The sequence below is a fragment of the Parambassis ranga genome, chromosome 24 (assembly GCF_900634625.1).
Source record: "Parambassis ranga chromosome 24, fParRan2.1, whole genome shotgun sequence".
Classification (NCBI taxonomy): domain Eukaryota; kingdom Metazoa; phylum Chordata; class Actinopteri; family Ambassidae; genus Parambassis; species Parambassis ranga.
Genome location: NC_041043.1, coordinates 2108925 through 2128600, shown reverse-complemented (window position 1 = coordinate 2128600; position 19676 = coordinate 2108925). Strand labels below are relative to the sequence as shown.

Below are 19676 nucleotides of genomic sequence, written 5' to 3'. Positions count from 1 at the left end.
AGAAACACAGTCTTGTTGTAGTAATGGTTGATAGCTCGTGTGTGTGTGTATGTTTATGGTAGCTAGTGTCTGTCAACTATTGGTTTGGCAATAAACCAAGGGCATTAAACTTCAGACAGAATGTATGTGTGTGTTTGAATTCATATCTCAATAATGTTTCTCAAGAATTCCTTATCCCACCTGCAAAAAACTGTTTGTGGGCCACTCTTCCTTTTTTATAGCCACAATTTTGTAGCTTGCAGTAGCACCACTATACCTTCTGCTCCAGTTTCTCCTGATTTTACATTTTCATGTATTACTTATGTATTACATAAGAAGAATTATTTTTATCTGATTATATCTTCGTACTTTTGCCACATTTGAATTGTCCTTACATTCTTAACTATGACACGGTAAAAAACATTTAGAGTTTTATATTAGATTGAATTCTGTGTGTCTTCCTCGCCTTGTGCCCTTGTTTGCTCATTTCTTTTCAGCTCTACAGCACAGCCAGGCAGTTCAAAAGCCTCGCCCTGGGCCAAAATGTGTCAGACATTTCTCTCTGTAATTCCTTCATCTGTCCGTTTCTCTCCTACAGCACATGCTATCGCCTCAAAAAGCTCCAGAGAGATTACTGCAACTGGCCGACTCCAACCTGGGATCACTGGTCATAGAGATGGACCAACTACACAGCAGGGTACAAACACTCTTTGTTTTTTTCGGCGTGACACTCTGGCACTGTCTGCTTTCCTTTGTCTGTGTATCTGTCTTTCTTTTTTGAAATGTACACTAGACAATTAGCAACAGCTACAGATACACAAAGTCAGTTTTGATGGGAGTGCACTTTCTTTCTTTTTCATCGTACATTGTTTATATCCATGTTAGCTTGAAAATAGTTTCCTCGCTGTTGTTGTTGGTGCAGTGCTGTTTGTGTTCTCTTTATTGGCACCATCCAACCAGCTAAACATCAGTGTCCAGCTATGGCGCCACAGTGCTAGGTATGGTTTAAAGCTCCACATGGCGCCCATGATTGCCCAAATCACGTCAGTTACTATTATGCTTTAATTGTAAATATTCCAGAGCAGAATTTTCATCAAATTATGTCAAACCTGTTGTCACAAAGCACTTTCATGCTCCCCGGAGATGTGGGGTGTGTCTCCTGGCTGCTAATGCAGCATTACCAGGTTCAGTATAAATAGGAATAAAAAGCAATTTGGGAATCCATCCATAAAAGCGTTTTAAATGTATAATGTTATTGTATTGCATCAAATATATTCAGCCAGAAGAAATTCTATATTTGAGTAAAACTCTGTAAACTGTGTCTTTTTTCTGTGCATTGACTATTGTTTTTCTTCTTGAGAGTCACAGCTTTCTGTAAGGAGTTAACTGTAATAGAAAAAAAAAAAATTTAAGTGGAGGGGCTCTACAAATGCCAAGGGGAGAAAAATAACACTCACATTCATCCTGTCAAGCTACACCCTTTTAGGGGCTGTGGCCCTGACATTTGTTGACAGCAATACTATCCTCCCCATACCCCAACATAGGAGCTCACTCTCACACACACACACACTAGCTAAAATGATATAGCATGGTCTTGTCAAATCACAACAATAATTACCTATACTCTCTTTCTCTGTGTGTGCATGTGTGTGTTAAATTGGGTGTGTTAGAAAGGTGTGTTTTCATGTCTGTCAAAATTGCATCTATCTCTTGTATTCCTAGTCCTGTGTGTGTGTGTGTCACAACAATTCATCCATCTTTGTATTTGTTTGCACACAGTAATATTGATAGTGTGTGTGTGTGTGTGTGTGTATTGCAGTCATCATCTGTCATTCCTTTTATGTCTAAGAACTCATCCTTCGTTTCTTCCATCCCTGCTTTGACAGGAGTCGATATGTTGACTTATTCAACACATGTTTATTATTTTATAAAGTACATGTGTGTGTGTGTATAGGCCACTAAGGTGTCTGCTGACGGAGAGCAGGTTGAGGATGATGCTGACAGGATTCATAAACGAGCTGAGGACCTGGAGCAGTTCATCAGGGACACACTGCTGGGAGCTAAAGGTAGCAGAAATGAAATTCACCTCTCTTCCATTTGCTGTTTCCATATCCTGCCAACAGGGATTTCTGGATTTATCTGTCTACTGTCTCATCATGGTTTCATCTGCCATTAGAGTACATTGCATTATATCACATTATATTAAATGTAAGGGACCCCAGTGGGAAATTTGAAGTAATTGCATTACAGGGGAATGGGATTTATGAGTATGAAAAAGTGAAGAAAGAATCTAATGAAATGAATAATTATCATGACAAATCATCCTAAAATGGCATTTTAATAAAGATGCATCATCTTCTAGTTGAATTGGATATAAAATAATTACAGTGAGAGAAGTGTAATTCTGATAAAGTCTTCTTTTAGTGTTAATATGCAAAGTTCCCAAAAACAACAGACTATGTTGTATTATCTTCAACCAAAACGTCTTACCGCCTCCTTGTTAGGTCACTAATGGAAAATGTAGCTCAAACACAGTGCACAGCTGCCAGTGCTCTATGCCAGCTGCTTGTGCATAGTGCTGCCTGAACAATAAAAAGCAGGCTGCAGCATCACTAACTATGGCGATTAAGACCTTTGGTTGTTCAGGTGCTCAAAGTGAAAAAGGGGCACATTAAACACCATACGTAAACATAGCTAACAATATAACTGGTTGAATCATAGCAACTCTGTTAGAATAGAACTCTATTCATAAAGAACGTAACATGGAATCAAACACACACATACAGTGACATTTCATACCTTCAGCTGTATAGCCACAAATTTAATCCGTTCATAATCTGCCTTTTATTATTCCTAGTGCTAAGAATAAAGTAAAAAAAGTAATAAAATACATATTTTATTTTTTATATATTTATTTAATTAGTTTGAATATCCACTTTGTTCAAGGCAGCGCGGTTCTAAGTTACATATTTTTTTTAAATGATAGGTTGAGGAAATCACAAATTCAGATTCTTCTATTGTCATTGTTGTTGTATTCATACTGTAACAGTCCAACATTATGTCAATATGCATATTGCATAGTTTTAGTGAAACATGTGCTTCATTGCCTCCAGACTAGAAACGTGAGGAAAACACGGTTTGACAGTAAAATGATGACTCAAATCTTTCTGATATACTGTGCCCATGACAAGAGAAAGCCTGACATACTTCTGCACGCTGTGTGTGGTTAACTAGCGGCTTTAACTTGTGAGAGGTGCGTGCAGTCAGATGACACACAGGATGCTCATTGCTCACGTCACTTTGTCAGTCATTTTGCAAGAATACATTGTGCACAAACAAATACCACTGCAGAACCTGCTCACCAGACCAGTTTATTCCCTTGGTTTCTCCACCAGCAGTGACCGACCGTCTGTCTCTTGCTGCTTTTCCAAAACATTAGAACTTTAGCCTCAGCTTCTAGGTAAAAAGCTGCCCTACAGCAGGGTGGTTAGCTCAGGCAGTGAAGGCTTCAGACAAAGTGTTCCTCTCCCACACACACCAACACTGCATATACCTAGAGCTTTAGTATCCTCTTGCTGGTACAGCTGTAACATCACTTCCTTTAGCCTCTTCATCAGTGGTTGTATGAGCAGCTTGTGATGTGTTGCCTCCTCTGTGACACCTTAGGCTACACCACAGACAGAGGTTTAATGCTTTGTGTTGTGTCTCAAGGCCATCAGTGTCTTTCCATGAGGGAATTAATCAGTGGACACACTGCCCATCCACTGTTTTGGACCATAATCCGCAGGTTCACTGGTCATTTGTGATGGTGTTAGCCTATCTCCCCCTAGCTGCTATCACAGCTCACACCTGATTTGGTCCCTATAGTCTCTTCACCGTTACATACATCTAACATGATGTGTCCAAAACTGCAGTTCCCCCAGTGGCCTCTGTGGGCCTGGGTCCAAAACTGAGGTAAACCTTCTCAGAGCCCCATGTTAAGACAGCCAACAATACAATATTTACAATTACAATTTACAATAGAAATAAATATATTTGCAGCCTGGTGTGGTTTTTGGTCACAATAGAGGACTTTCTTCTCAGTGACAACTGCACAGGGGGTGAATTTTGACTCTGTGGTTTTAATTACATAATTGCACAAGCACAAGCTTCCAACTTCTGTGACTGCCTACCCGCCTCAGCTCCACCATTATGCCTAAAGGTTCAAGCAGACATGGTAACAATTGGAGCCTCTCCACAGGGACTCAAAAATGGGTATTCAAACCTATGGCTGACATAGTTATGCACATTTATCTCAGTTTGTTACTCAGAACCAACAGGGAGCCGTCACTGTGAACTGAGCAGGCATTGTCACACAATCATTGGGAGGTGATTGGATAGATCAATCTTTTGTCAGCCAACCCTAAAATGAGCGGTGACAGTGGGCTGATAGATCCAAAGGAAGTGAGTGTTTCTTGTTGAATATGTCATCCTGTATATGTTTGTTGGTAGAAGTAGTAATGTCTAGTCTTTCTAAATTCCATTGATCTAGTTCTGTTTCCAGTTTTCTGTTGCTTAACTCCCCCAACAGGGTTGTAGTAAGACCTACCTTAGGTAGGTTTATAATTGTACTAAGTGACTCTGCCTCCCACACACATGATCCTCGTAAAACTGTGCTGTTCAAATAATTAGTTATTCTGAATACTGTTATGGATATTTTGTGGCCTCTGGGATGAAAAGTATGTTACCAAACCAACAGATTTTGACTGGTGGTGATGAAACTGTCCTCTACTTGTTGTTGCTTCTAGCTCTCTGGCCCTCTGCCTAATCACAGTGTGATTATAGTGTGTGTTTGTGTGTTTCTGAGAGAGAGGGAGAGTGTGTTGTGGCTCACTGTATGATTGAGAGTAGCAATTAGAGACTTAATTAGTGGCTATCACAAATACACACACTCACATACACAGCGGATAAACACTGATGCCATTGTGCACACAATCATACTGTGGGCATACAGTGATACACACAAGCACACATATAATGAGGCAAGAAAATACTGTACACACTCTTCCCCCTCTGTGTGTGTTCGTGTTTACTAGATACCATAATATGATTCAGTCCACGTTTTAAGTGTTTAATTGGCTTTTAAATCCCACTATGTAATTATATGGCTGTGACACGCACTTACAGACTCAAGCACAAATCCAGCATGCGCACACATACACACATGCAGTACAGCTGTTCATTAGCATGATGGCTTTACTTCTGTATTGGCTCTAATCACATCATGTTTACATTTCAAATGAGAGGAAATGCAGCAATGGCCCAACCACACACACACACACACACACACACACACACACACACACACACACACACACACACCAAAGTTTCAACTTGCTTTAATCATTTCATGTTTACATTTCAAATGAGAAAGGACTGCACCATCACTGCAGAACCACAGTTTGCTGTATACACACACTCATTGTAGAAATGCATACACACTTTTTGCTTTTTGCACATACACACACACACTGCTCATTAAGTAGCAGCAGTTTGAATATTATTCTGTAAAGCCTCAGAGAGTTTTAGTGTAGTTTCATCATTGATTGGTTTGAGATTTCACTGCCTTTAATTTGATAAAAGCGAGACAAGCATGAAGTCTGCCAAAATCACTGGCTTTGAATGGTGTCGTAACAGATTGCGTGTGACTCACTGTGTGGGTCTGTGGTTAAATGAGAGAAGATCAAATGCTGCAGTTTTTGTCTAACTGTTTGAGCTGTAATTTCAAAGGCCGTGTCTATCAGGACTGTACGGTACATCTGTTTGGTGGTTGGTGTTTGTGAGTATTTCTGTCTGCACATAATAGCGTTGTCATCTGTTTTGCAGCTGTTGTGTTGTACACAACATTTTTTTATTGTTTGTTTTATTGTTTTCAAAAAAGTAAATGTTTTTACGCCAATAATTTAAATAATGCATATTCTATTAATGCTGGTAATTACATTGATGATATAATGCATGGAAATGAAGTTTATTATATATAACTATATGTTATTGAGTGACAAAAAGGCTACATGTGCTAATGCCTGTACTGTTGGTTAGCTACTTCAGTCCTGACTAAATTTTCTCAGCTAGTGTTTGATGGATTGCAATAAAATGTGAGGTATTTATTGTATTATGTATTATAAAGCAGGACTATCTTTATTTACCTGCACAGTGTGTGCAGAGAAGGTACAGTGCTTGCTTCATTGTATGCATGCACTGTACCAGTAGGGGAAATATTCTCAGCACCAACTCAACTGCCACACTGAAACATGCCACACAAGACACCAACGGCACACTTCTGATTACAGAATCCTGGCATATGCTTTAAAAGTTCACACAGCTGTAGCATTCCACCAGCTTTGTTTGAAGTTTGTCAACAACCACAGGCAGCATAAAGAGTGCATCTTTACAGCCTTATAGCACATTTACTGTGGGAAAATCTATCTATCAGTCGCACAGTCCTGAAGGCCTTATAGCACCAAAGCTGTATGAGAATATCTGATTAAATAGTGTACCACAGTTTTGTAGTAATATCTACTGCATGGAATAAAACAGGTCAATATAATGTTCAAGTAGCTAATTGTGATAACAGGCGCACAGACAATTAACAGTGACTTTTTTAGCTAGATTCAGGCTTACTGACTTTTGGCAAAATCACTGTAACTATAGACAGTTATTACGAGCTAATGTTTGTCTAGTAGATTTTTTGCAGCTTGTTGTTTAAAATCAAAGTTGTCTCTCAGCTAATCAGAACAGTCATTGCATTAAAATAAAAACACAGTATGATAACAGACATCTGAAGTATATGTACACATTTCTAAAGTTTTCACTGTTCTTGACAACTTAAGAAAAAAATGTCAATAAAACCGGAATAGAGTTTTTCTTTTTCTTTCAAATGTTTGTAGAATTGTAACTGCATGAACTGAATCTGTCCATCTGCGGTACCCCCATAGTGCTCTCTCTCTCACTGTCTCTCTTTCTTTCTATGTGCGTCTGTGTGTCCAGACCTTCAGTTGAAGGCTGCCGAGTTGAACCAGACTCTCTCGCGAAGAGATGGAACTCCTGACAAAACCCTGAGTGAGATGAAGGAGGAGATCCAGGCGATGCTAGCTGAGATGAGAAAGCGACAGCTGGGAGGGAAGAAGACCATTGCAGAGGAAGAAAAAGAGTACGAAACACGCACTTACTGTAGAGGTCATGTATCTCTCTCCCACACACAACGAAAACACAGATTTGTAGAAAACTTGTGAACAGACCAGTCTTTGTTTCAGGCACATGCAACACACCAGTTATTTTCTTAATGAACACAGTAGAGAAAAAAGTAAGCAGCTTTATATCTTATATATAAAATATACATTATTAATTTGGAAAAAGTGAAGCGCTGTGAATACTTTCCAGATGCAATATATATATATAATTACACCAGAGACAAACACCTTACGACATGACAACTCACAACTCACTGCAATGTTTTAACAAAGTCTTTTCCACTTTGTCGCTCTTGATCACTTTACTCCCTCTCTCAGGCATTTGATGGAATTAGTAATCTATTCCCTTCATCCCTCCCTTACATCTCCTCCTCCCTTCTCTCTGTCTGTCTCAGTAAATGTTGACGAGGTCGATGAGTTAATTAAAAGTATCACCGCGGGCCCAGAAACAGAGAAAGACATAAAGATACAAAGAATGTGTAGTGAGAAAGAAAGTCGAAGAAGAGAACTGCTGACAGACAGACAGAGAGTTATAGCGAGAATATGTGTATGTGGCCTTAAAAACAAAGACAAAGAAAAATCGCCAGTCTGCAGTTGATTATTTGGCTAAACCCTGAGGGGGGATTTCAGCCAGTGCAGCCGAGAAAAACACAAGAAAAACATGCTAATGGATGCTTCAGTTAAAGGAGCTGGCCTGAAAATTTTCCTTTTTTTCAAGCATATTTCAACATAGTGCTACCATGTAATTGTCACATGAGTTATAGTGGGAATTCTATTCTGTTTTGTTCTTACTATTCCCCACTGTGTTCATTAAAGGTTTATCAAATCCAATCATTACCTTGCACATATCCCAGAACTGAGTGAAATTGTCCTCAGTGATGTACTATACTAGATCCATGTCGTTCTAATTAATGCCAAAGATAAAAACGAAATATTAAGGGACTGGCGTTGGTAAACACATGGTTATGAAACCGTTTTTAATTCTGCAAAAACGGCTTTTTTAAAAGTTTGTGTCACAGCAGAGTTTGGAAAAATTGATATGCACAGTAAAACCTGAAAGAAGGAGAAAATGAAACAAAGCCTGTGAGGCTGCTCGGGCACAGGTCATACCCTCACTGCAGCACACCACATCATGATGATCCAACAAAGTGCTACCTGCTACCTATTTACGCCCTAGAATGCTAGAATGCCAGAACAGCATCTTCTTTAGTCTTGGAAATGTGGCCCATGCTGTCATTTTATTGGTGAAGTCTGGTTTTAATATAGACAGGTAGGGAGGGTGCTCCTTAAAGGCCAGACTGCTTCGATTGGTCAGCTGAAAAGGCTGAAACTGCAGTCGTACTGACGTGTTTTACCAGCACGGGTAGGGACATAAAAGCGTTTCATCAGCACCCTTCTGTGGGATGACTCTTCAATATTTCTTTTATCATTTTCAGGTAAATACTTGGAATGTGACATAAAGTGCTAGAGATTATATAGAAACTACCAAGCTGCCACACTTAATATGCTGCCTGTACCATGTTGGCTGTAGTTTAAGAGAACAACATCAAAGCTGTAATTTATTCCTATTCTTGATGATGTGACTCCAAGTATGCATGTCTTAATCTCAGACAGACAGGCTCAATGATAAGGCCCAGTGGTTAGATTTTACATATCCCTCAGAGTCTTGTAACTTATCGTGTTGCAGTGTACTATGGCACATGTTGCTTCACCCGCCCACCCACTCACATCCAAACACACACACATACATTAGTCTGAAATCAATTTAATTTAACTTAGCCTGAGGGGTCAGGAGAAAAAGTCTCCAGCTTCATTCTATCATGTTCTACATTCAGTCGTATGGAGTGATTATTGTCTTCACACTGGTAGAAGCTGTTGCACATCACAATAATAACTCCCCTCCTCTCTTCCCTCCACTGTGAATTGAAGTACTCACATGTACTGATTTATTCCGCTGTTCCACTAAGGCTTGTGTAACACTGTGTTAAATGTAAAATAATCTCCCTCCTTCTTCTCCCTCCAGTCTAGCAGAGGAGTTGTATCAGAAAGTCAAACGAATGTTTGGCGACCCCCATCAGGCCACAGAAGACCTGAAAGCAGAGGTAATTAGAACTTTTAATCTTCTCTTCTTTTGTCTTCTGTTTCACCAAATGAATGGCATTTACTTAATACCATCGCGTCTGCTTTCCAAGATAAAAGAAAAGCTCTCAGACCACGAGGAGAAGCTTCAGGAGGCCCAAGATCTACTCAACACTGCACAGGGAAAGACACGGCAGGCTGGCTCACTGGCTGAACAGAACCAAGCTAACCTCACCGCTCTGGAGGTACAGACACACACAAGCTTTACCTGCAGAGAAACAAAGCAAACCGCAAATATACAGTAACTTCCTGTGTCATGGTGAAGGGCTCACTTTGCAGGCGTGGCCCGGCCACACTATGATATTTTTGAAAGAGTTTTGGAATGCGTCTATTCCCTGTGGTGTCACGAGTGGATTCTTATATCATTGTCTCACCCCGACCATGCAGTCTTTCTGGAGCTTAATTCAGTTGAAAATAAGTGGAATCAGATTTCACACATTCTCGAGTGTGTGTCCCTCGGGTCCTTTTATGGCGTTTATTATATTTTAACACAATAAATACCTTGTATTAAAAAGAGTTGTTCATAAACTAGTCATAAAGAAAACTAATTAGCTTCAGTTGTTGTTATGTTGTCAGGAGATAAAGTCAATTTGCTTTAATTATCTTATAAATAAACTTGTCAGTTAAAAAAGGAGTTAAACATTGGCATGAACACTGCAAGTTTCAGTTGCAGAAACACTGGAAAATCAGCTTTGTATTTGAACGTACTACAGCATACTACAACATTAAAAGGTATCACAGCTTTTGATCCTTGTCTTGCTCTCCTGCAGAGGAAGCGATCTGCAGTCAGCGGGGTGCAGCAGGAAGCACAGAAGGTCCTCGGAGAAGGAGAGCGTCTGTTGGAGGAAGCAAACCAGCTTTCTGACAACATCAACAAGGAGCTAGAGGTTGTAAAATAAATTCAGTAGAACTCCCTGTAACACTTAAAAACCTCTGTGTGCTGATGAATATTCAGCATCAGGTCAGCTTTAGGTTTCTGGGAAGAATAAAAAAAAAAACATCTCTGTCATTTGTCTTTGGCTCTGGATACAGCCTTTAATGTAATAGTATAGCAGCAAATACTCTACATCATCAAGCAAAGTGATCAGAGCATCTGTTGTCTGTCTGTCAGGACTTGGAGGAGATGGGGAGAGAACTCGATCCTCTTCATAAGCAGCTGGATAAAAAAGTCAATCGTCTGACCGGCGGTTTACGTGATGGCAGCCTGGATGCTCATGTGCACGATGCAGAGGGACACGCCAAACAGCTCAATGATTCTGCAGCCATCTTAGACGGGTGAATACATAATAATCATACTGCCACAAGTAATCAATTAAAACTAGGTTTCGAAGAAAAATATCCCACAGTCTGATTGTTTTGTTTGATGGGTACAGATTCCGTAGCCAATTGATTGTTTAATCTGTGTAAAACAGATGAGTAATGTATGGATTTTTTCTTTCCCTTCTTCTTGTCACAGTATTCTGGCTGAAGCTAAAAACCTCTCCTTCAATGCAACAGCTGCCTTCAATGCCTACAGTAACATTAAAGCAAACGTTGATGCAGCAGAGAAAGAGGCAAAGGCTGCCAAACAGAGGGCAAGTGAGGCGCTGGCACTGGTAAGAAGATTTGTCGTTGACAGCCAGTGTTCACTACAAAGCTGAAATGTATTTAAACTCTATGTAATCCACCTAATATTCATACTGTAAATACCAAGCACAAGCGATTAAGCTATCCAGGCTATGGAAGTGATCTCTCAGCACAAAAGATGGTGTGTGTGTGTACCTGCTTGTGTGTGTCCTGTATGTAGTAACAGTAATGTAAGCCTTTGCTTTCCATTAGTTACAGCTGAGAGATCAAACAACTTCTCTGTCCCTCGTTTTACCCCACTCCCTCTTTCATTATTCTGACTGCACACACCTGGAATCTGCCTACCTTTATTCATTCTTTTTGTACTTCTTTTTCACACTTTTTAATTTTTTTATTTATTCTCCATTTTTGTTGTTTATGCCATTTATTCTATGGCAGTTTATTTCCCTCTCTCTCTCTTTCTCTTTGAATTTCCTGTGAGCCATTTCATTTATTTGTCCCTTTATGCCACTTTTTGTTTTACCTTTTCTTTTTGACTTCTTCCTTTCATTTGCATTTTTTCTTTCTTTCCTTTTGCAAATATGTATGTAGGGGGCTAAAATGAGAAAGAAAGGGGAAAGAGAATGTGAGGAGTAGCCTTTCTTAGAGAATTCTTTGTGCAAATGCAAATTAGTGACGCTTTGATCCTACAGATAGGTAGTGCTATATGCAGATTACTGCACCTTTTTGTGCATCTTAAAACATATTTTTTAATCCATTCAGAAGTATTTTTAGGGAATGCATGTAAAGTCACAAAGTCTGCTCTGCACTGCATGTAGGCTTTAGGTCCAGAGATCCCAGTGAAGGAAGAAGCTCAAGGTACCCTCGAGAAGAGTCATATGCTGTTAAACAAGGCTAAACAACTTCAAAATGACGTCAAAGGTACGGTGAAAATATGTGCGTAAGCATATGGAGACACAAACACAAACAAATGTTAGGTTCTGTTTGGTTCTCTTAAATTTCTAAACTGTATCTCCTATCAGTGTCACTGTTCATCTGCTTCTCTATGCCTCACTGTCAGTCACTCCTCCCCATTAGGGAGGTGAGGGAAGTGATTTTATTAGTGGGCGGCCTTGGCTTCAAATCAAACCACCATCATCATTTACTTTGTGTGTGTGTGCAGAGAATGCTGATAGTGTGGCGGGACTGAAGGGCAGAGTTAAAGCAGCGAGAGACAAAACCAAAGACCTGCTTAAAGCTGTCAACGGAACCATGGCAACACTCAACGCCATCCCCAATGGTACGACTGCACCAATACACTGTCTGTGTGTGGGTGTGTGCACATGCACGCTTGGGAGACAGATAAAAAAAGGCAGAGTGGATCAATATCAGTGTGCAGATAGAGGTCAGTTGCTCTGGTAAACTCAACCTGACACATGTCAGTACTCACAAATACTCTCAGAAATTTACTGCATTGATAGTGAGGTCACTGAACTGCGGTGATACTCATGGTTGTGCCTGGATCACTGTGCAGAAATGTAGCTTTGGGTAGATGAGACCCAGAGGTTAACACAACATGTGGAATTCCACTTTAAATCCCCTTAGTGTTTGTGGTTTTCACAGGATTTCCCAAGCTGATAACACAAGCACATGTCAGGTCAGACTGCTAATGCTGCTCAGAATCTAACCTGGGAGCCATATATTGTGCTGACAAAAAACAAGAGCGCATGTACATGTTTTCACACACACACACTTTGACATCAGCTCAGCTTCAAGGTGTCCCATGGTCCCATGTTAATCAGTCCTGCTTTAAGTATTGATTAAAACAAGATCCTCATCTTGACTAAACCATATCAGATTTTTAATCAGATGTGTACCATATACAACTTTGCTGTTTTATTTTTACATTTACAGATACAGCAGCTAAGCTTGCAGCCACAAAGGCTGTGGCAGCTGATGCTAACGCCACTGCCATTGATGTCCTGGAGCGCCTTGGAGATTTGAACCTGAAACTCGGCAGCCTACAGAGCAACTACAGTGAGCTGGAGGACACCGTCAATGCAGCCAATCAGATGATCCAGGACCCAGAGAAAAACAGTAAAGTGCTTTACTTTTACTTCGCTGCATCTCTGAAAAATCTCTAAAAATAGATCTTTAACAGCTTTTTACAATGATATACTTAACAGTTTTTATGACAAAATTAATTTACTTTTGCTTCTTACATTTTTTAGTTTGACTTTTGCATTTAGCTCTGTTTTGATGATCAAAACAAAAACAAACTGAATCTCACCAAATGAAAGATTTTCAAACAAAATACCTGCTTTATTTAAACTTCTTCAAAATTACCATTTTAAAACCACATAAATTGCTAAATACAACTGAACCTTGATATTTTTCTCTCTGTCTCTCTTTTTTTTTCAATCCCCACAGCCATCAGTATGTATACTTCACTTACCTTAATAGCTGTACAGTAAACAATAGTTGCTTCTAATAATGCCTCTGTTCAGCATGAGCATGAGAGCTCTGTACATTTGCAAGGCACAGACCTTCCTCCTATTCTGTTTTTTCTCTGTCTGTTTCTGTCTGTTTTCAAGCTTATTGACATAATGTAGAAACAGTTCTATGAGCTACACTAATTGTTCAGCTCTCACCGGCTTTTTCATCTTTTTCATGCTTCCTACATATTTCTGTGATTTCTGCAGCTGCCATCACTTGTCATTCTCTTCTGCAAGATTGGCACTTTCTCTTAGCTATGATGTTCTCTAGAATCATGTAAAATCAACCGCTGGAGCTGGAGTTGATTTCTCTCTGCCTTCAGTCCACGCTGCAGGAGCTAAAGTGAAGGACTTGGAGGATGAAGCTGACAGGCTGCTGGAGAAGCTGCAGCCAATCAAAAGGCTGGAGGACAATTTGAGGCGCAACATCTCTCAGATCAAAGAGCTCATCAACCAGGCCAGGAAACAAGCAAACTCAGTAAGTTGTCACTGTACTGATAGATGCTGTACAACTGCCTGTCACACTGTGTTTATTAAGAAAACAATGCTTTAATTTTGATTAGCTGTTTGACACCAGACCAGCTTTAATTTAGTTTGCAATACTTTTCAATGTGAACCTCCTGTTTCCAGATCAAAGTGTCAGTGTCATCAGGTGGTGACTGCCTCCGTAGTTACCGCCCTGATATCAGAAAGGGGAGGTACAATACCATCATCCTTCATGTTAAAACCACCACACCTGATAACCTGCTCTTCTACCTGGGATCGGCCAAATATGTATGTATACATTTATATACACTATCAGAGCTGCAGCCACCTGTTTGTTAGCATGATTAACCAAGGCTAGAAATATAGAAAATAGAACAGCTACATCTTCCTCCTCCCTTGTTGGACTGAGAGCAGACCCATCTTGGTGCTTGGTGCTCAAGTGCTAGCTGGTTTAATGTATTAGGAGAGCTCTGATTACAACACTACTAAAGGTGATTTAACACGTCATCAAAATCTGTTGGGGGTAAACACTGTGTCTTTATGATTGTGGGTGAAAATGTTCAAACTTTGATTTTTAAATGATTCATATTAATGCATTTATCACCTGTAATGTAATGTCGAGCTGCTGTATAATATGAAGCATTTATCATATTCTAAAACGCCTGCTTTCACAAGTGTACACGCACAGACACACACATTTGTCTCTAACACTACACACACACAAACTGGTACACACTCTCCTACAGCCTACACATGCTCCCAGAGTGATTTGTCTAATAGCAGAATAATTAATACATCTTGACACATACCCACCAGCACCCCTATAAACATAGCACACTGCTGTTTTAAGGTACCACTGATAATCCCAAAGTGTGTGTGTGTGTATGTGTGTGTGTGTGTGCGTCTTAACAAGCAACAGCAATTAACAAGAAGTTTATGTTGCTATCTGCTTTAGTCTGATTTCCCCTGAGAAATCTTTGCCTTGCTGCATCTGACTGGGAAGTCTTCAACGTGTGTGTGTGTGTGTCTCACACTAATATTCACTAATAGCAAAGAATTCAGCATGAATAGTAATTCTGTGTGCCTCTCCACCATGTTGCTCATAGTGTGTAATGCTAGTTGAATAATAACGATGCTGCCCTGTGATCTGTACTAATGAATAATCGCCATTACCCTGGAGAGACTAGAAAGATAAGTGCGTGTGCTTGTGTGTCTGTGCATGTGTGTCATTTGTGTCTTCAAATGTGACTCCCTAATAATCTCTAATTGTGCATAATACTATATGAATAATAATGCTGTGTGTGTACTTCAGAGACCACATCCAGATGAGAGCATATGCTCAGAAATCACTTATTAATTTATTTTGGCTCATACATAAGTAATAAGATCATTAATCAAAATACGGCAAGATCCTGTGCAGATCCACAGATGGAGGAAACTTCAGCCTTTATACCCTCAGAATAGACCAGAGCTGGGTGTGGAATCACCTCACTGTCCGCACAGTCACTATCCCGACATGATAAATACATTTCGGAGACATATTAATGATCATATTTTTGTGTCACCATGAACAGTGTTGCATAACTCCTGTTCTGTCAGTCCTGCCAATGCATAACATTATATTTAACAAGTTTCAATAAAATATAAATTATTCTTTAACTTAGGTTTAATTTATATATATTCCAAAATGAAATCCCCCATAAACACAATGTCATTTAAAATTAAATTATTAATATACATTTCTCCACGTAACATATTTTTTGTGTAAAATTTGAAATATACTGAAATAAAAAGAGCACGCACATTGATGATTGTGACTGGAATAATGAAAATACATAGAAAATAAATAAAAGTTGGTGCATTTTTTTAAAATATATAATCTAAAACAAGATGTTTCTGGTAGTTATTTACATTTTGATTCCATTTTATTTATTTTTTTCCTAAAAAGTTCCTAAATTATGTATTACAATTTGTATCCTATTTTTGTGTTAAGTTCATGCCTTGCTTCCACACTGGTGATCAGGCTCACAACAGAAATGGCCACCTCCAAAACAGGCTGTATATTTCAGGCTGCCTCCTTGTATCTGGCAAGCCTAAATGATGTATGTCACATGTGAACGGTCAACTTGCTCTTCTGCTTCATTCCTAATCACAAAATCAATACCTGTTTTAATAAAGAAAATGTTTCCATTATAGAGGGACAGAAAATAAAACTGAACTCTCTCAGAAGGCATTGGATACATTAAACTGCATCTGAATTCATTTCAGAGATGTTTATACCAGGACTTCCCAGAACTAATATGGTGCACATGAGCAGTTTAGATGCATTATATCTTTGTGTCCTCAGGTCGATTTCCTGGCCTTGGAGATGCGTAAGGGGAAGGTGAATTTCCTTTGGGATGTGGGTTCAGGTGTGGGGAGGGTGGAGTATCCACATCTCACCATCCATGATGGGAACTGGCACCGGATAGAGGCGTCTCGGTAAGAAATGTGCATACGTGTGTTTCATTTCTCTGATGCGCACAAGTACTCACCATTCACACACAGATGCTGCATATAATACAAAGGAGAGTCAGATGTTACGTTTTACCTAGGGAACCAGGAGTGTTGAGATACACAGTGGTGGCAGTGCACACAAGCGCAGCTGCTCATGCACTATTCAGACATGCATGAATGCACTCACAGCCACTAATTGAGCGTACAATGTCAGAAAGTGGCATCACAAAAGAGCCCCATTATAGTCCATACATTTACTGTACATGCTAATGCATATATTTCCATTTACATGAGACATCAGTGACTCATTAGTAAGACATATTCTTTTTCCCCTTGTTCTGATCTATTATATCCAGCAACAACCAGCAAAAATACACCAACAGCCACAGGACATCATCTCTCTCTGCTCCTGTGGAAAACACATCCTTTCACTGGGGAAATCAGGAGTTTGCAACCTTGTCGGCCTGTGGCACATCATTACATAGATACAGTGTAATCTAGCAGACCAGTTTACTCTCTGTGAAAGATGTAGTGGTGTTGTATACAGACAATCCAACAAAAAGACCTATTCACACAAAGGAGATGTTCCAGCTGCGCCACACATTTCCATCGGAGAGATTTCCCAAAGGTGTTTTCCAATGGGATCTCCGTCACCATCAGTCTTAAAAATGTTTCTTTACACAACGCAGAAATGTTGCATGACTCCATGCTGGCTGGTTCAGTTCACTGTCTGAGCTTCCACTGCAACAAAATGGTCCCACACAGTGTTTCTATCATTCATCTTTAGCACCAAGAGTTCATAAAAACTGATTCCAACAGCATCAAACCCTCTCCCTCCTCCCTGACTGCAGGAATGGCTTAAATGGCACCATTTCAGTATATCCTCTAGAAGGCTCCATGGCTGGTATGATGCCGACCCCGGCCAGTGCCAACTCGCCCACAGCCTACACCATCTTGGACGTCGACCAGAACGCCTACCTGTTTGTAGGCGGAATGTTCGGCACTGTCAAGGTATTGTGTGTGTCTCTGTCTCTAAAACAACAGCAGTAACATTTCCTCGTTATTGTTATTACTTTTTCTTTCTCTGTGTCCTTTAGAAAGCAGATGCAGTGAGAACAACAACGTTCACAGGCTGCATGGGAGAGACCTTCTTGGATGGTAAACCCATCGGACTGTGGAACTACAGAGAGAGAGAAGGAGACTGTAAAGGATGCGTTGTCAGGTACACAAACAGCATATTTAATATTGAATTTATTGTTTTCATCTGAATATATTATTAAAATCATGATGTATACAAGTTTTGTTGTGCTAAAACTTTATCTCTATACCAATTCAAGAGGCCACTTTATCATCTTTGCTACGCTGTTTTTCATTATGTTTGACCTTTCAAACTTTTTTGGCTCATGGTAAACAAAAGCCTCGGCTGTTTTTTTATGTCTGTGTGTTTGTAGCCCTCAGCGTTCAGATGGCGAAGGAACAGTCCAGCTGGATGGCGAAGGATACGCCGCTGTGGGACGACCCACCAGGTGGAACCCGAATGTTTCCACTATCACCTTCAAGTTCCGCACTTTCTCTTCAGACGCCCTGCTCATGTATCTGGCTACTGATGATATGGTACGAATTACTAAAAAAATGTCTTACTCAGATACAGTAAAACGCACACATACACCGAGGTTTGTTGAGGTCTGTTTCTGTTTGTAGAAGGACTTCATGTCTCTGGAGCTGTCGGAGGGTAAGGTGAAGGTGAGCTTTGATCTTGGATCAGGAGCAGGCAGCGCCATATCTGCTAACCGCCACAATGACGGGCGCTGGAAATCCCTCACCATGTCGAGGAACAAGAAACAAGGTACACACAACAGTAAAGGAGCAACGCTCAGACTGGGCTTATGAATGAGTGAAAGTGAAGCTACTCTAAATGGGCACATGGTTATTCACATGCTGTGTCACTAATGATATGTCCATATCTGTGTACAAAGCCACGGTGAGTGTAGTAGACATCGACAGCAGTGCTGAGGAGAAGATTGTGGCCACATCTCAGGGTTCAGCTACCGGGCTGAACCTCAGGGAAAACCAGAAAATCTATTTTGGAGGCCTGCCAACTTTTGGAAACTACAGGTACACATGCCCTACTGTTTATATGTACACATTAAATGGCATTGCCCTGTCTTGGGGTGTACATGATGGGACCCAGATATACATTTAAATACTGTTTAAAGGGTCATTTATTGAGAATGTGTTTGTGTAGTGTGTTAACGTTTTGTTTCATGTTTTATTTTAACAGCATGAAAGCCAGGTAAATAAATAAATGTATAAATCACATAATCAAACATACGATAAAAACTGTACCAGTAATTGATCTCTGCATGTGCTATACAGCAGCCCACAGCAGATGTGTATGTTTGTTTCTCGGCGGGCTGCTAAAGGCTTCACACATGCACACACGCAGCTGCTGACTGTCCTTTATTCCTCTGAATTTGACGTTTGTTCAGTAATATTTACAGGAGGTGTGATTTGTCACATTTAGGACTCTTTAGAAGTAGTAACAGTGTTTCCAAAACACAGCTGTAACTTTTATTATTATGCTGCTCAAACCAAAGATTCCTGATTCCTCTTGAATAAGGCTGCACTACAATACTAAAAGCAAATTACCACAACAAATTCTAATTGTATTATTGTGGACAGACGACATATTCAGATTCTTCTTGTACACATCCCAGCGACACTGCTTGTGGATACATGATGCAACAGCTTCACTACTGCAGTAATTCAGCAATCCTGTCCTACATGCTGCAATGCTAAGAGACCCGAACACCCACTGAGATTTTCTTTCAGCTATGATTGCTCTTTATTAAAATGATAACTCCTTTGTAGGTCAGAGGTCACTCTCAAGAGATATGCAGGCTGTCTTCGGGAGATTGAAATCTCCAGAACACCATATAATCTCCTCAGCAGTTCAGATTATACTGGGGTCACTAAAGGATGTAATGTAGAGGTAAGGGTGCCGTCTATTTATAATGCTGTATGATACAATCAGTATCAATTAGTAATTGTTCTGAAAAGGCCTCTTTCTTTGTCTCCCATCTTTTTGTTTATCCATTTTTTTACTCCTTCTTCTATTTCTTTTTCATTAACTGTTTTTTTCATCATCCTTCACTATTATTATTATTTCACTAGCCTTTATTCAGATCAGTGCTTTTCAGAAAGGTCAGAAGTCCAAAGACTAGTTCAGACTTTTCCACATTCACGCTGTTTATGTTTTAGTCAATACAGTCCTGATACATACACACTTATGCACTCTTCTTTTATA

At 39.9% G+C, this 19676-nt stretch overlaps 1 protein-coding gene across 6 annotated transcripts in view; it reads left to right on the top strand.

The window, feature by feature from the left end:
- Window positions 1–19676, top strand: part of lama2 (laminin, alpha 2) — a 129587-nt gene that overhangs the window by 97430 nt on the left and 12481 nt on the right. For 4 of the 6 annotated variants that reach the window (XM_028397103.1, XM_028397102.1, XM_028397101.1 and 1 more), the window contains 22 exons: window positions 578–676; window positions 1934–2045; window positions 7006–7168; window positions 9232–9310; window positions 9401–9532; window positions 10118–10234; window positions 10459–10622; window positions 10804–10942; window positions 11732–11834; window positions 12076–12192; window positions 12807–12989; window positions 13323–13328; window positions 13711–13865; window positions 14018–14161; window positions 16221–16354; window positions 17221–17380; window positions 17467–17591; window positions 17821–17983; window positions 18071–18215; window positions 18346–18484; window positions 18651–18662; window positions 19241–19361. In XM_028397103.1, the coding sequence (XP_028252904.1) occupies window positions 578–676; window positions 1934–2045; window positions 7006–7168; window positions 9232–9310; window positions 9401–9532; window positions 10118–10234; window positions 10459–10622; window positions 10804–10942; window positions 11732–11834; window positions 12076–12192; window positions 12807–12989; window positions 13323–13328; window positions 13711–13865; window positions 14018–14161; window positions 16221–16354; window positions 17221–17380; window positions 17467–17591; window positions 17821–17983; window positions 18071–18215; window positions 18346–18484; window positions 18651–18662; window positions 19241–19361 (2712 nt within the window). The remainder of the gene's footprint in view (window positions 1–577; window positions 677–1933; window positions 2046–7005; window positions 7169–9231; window positions 9311–9400; window positions 9533–10117; window positions 10235–10458; window positions 10623–10803; window positions 10943–11731; window positions 11835–12075; window positions 12193–12806; window positions 12990–13322; window positions 13329–13710; window positions 13866–14017; window positions 14162–16220; window positions 16355–17220; window positions 17381–17466; window positions 17592–17820; window positions 17984–18070; window positions 18216–18345; window positions 18485–18650; window positions 18663–19240; window positions 19362–19676) is intronic. The other 2 variants (XM_028397104.1, XM_028397100.1) reach the window with 1 other exon arrangement.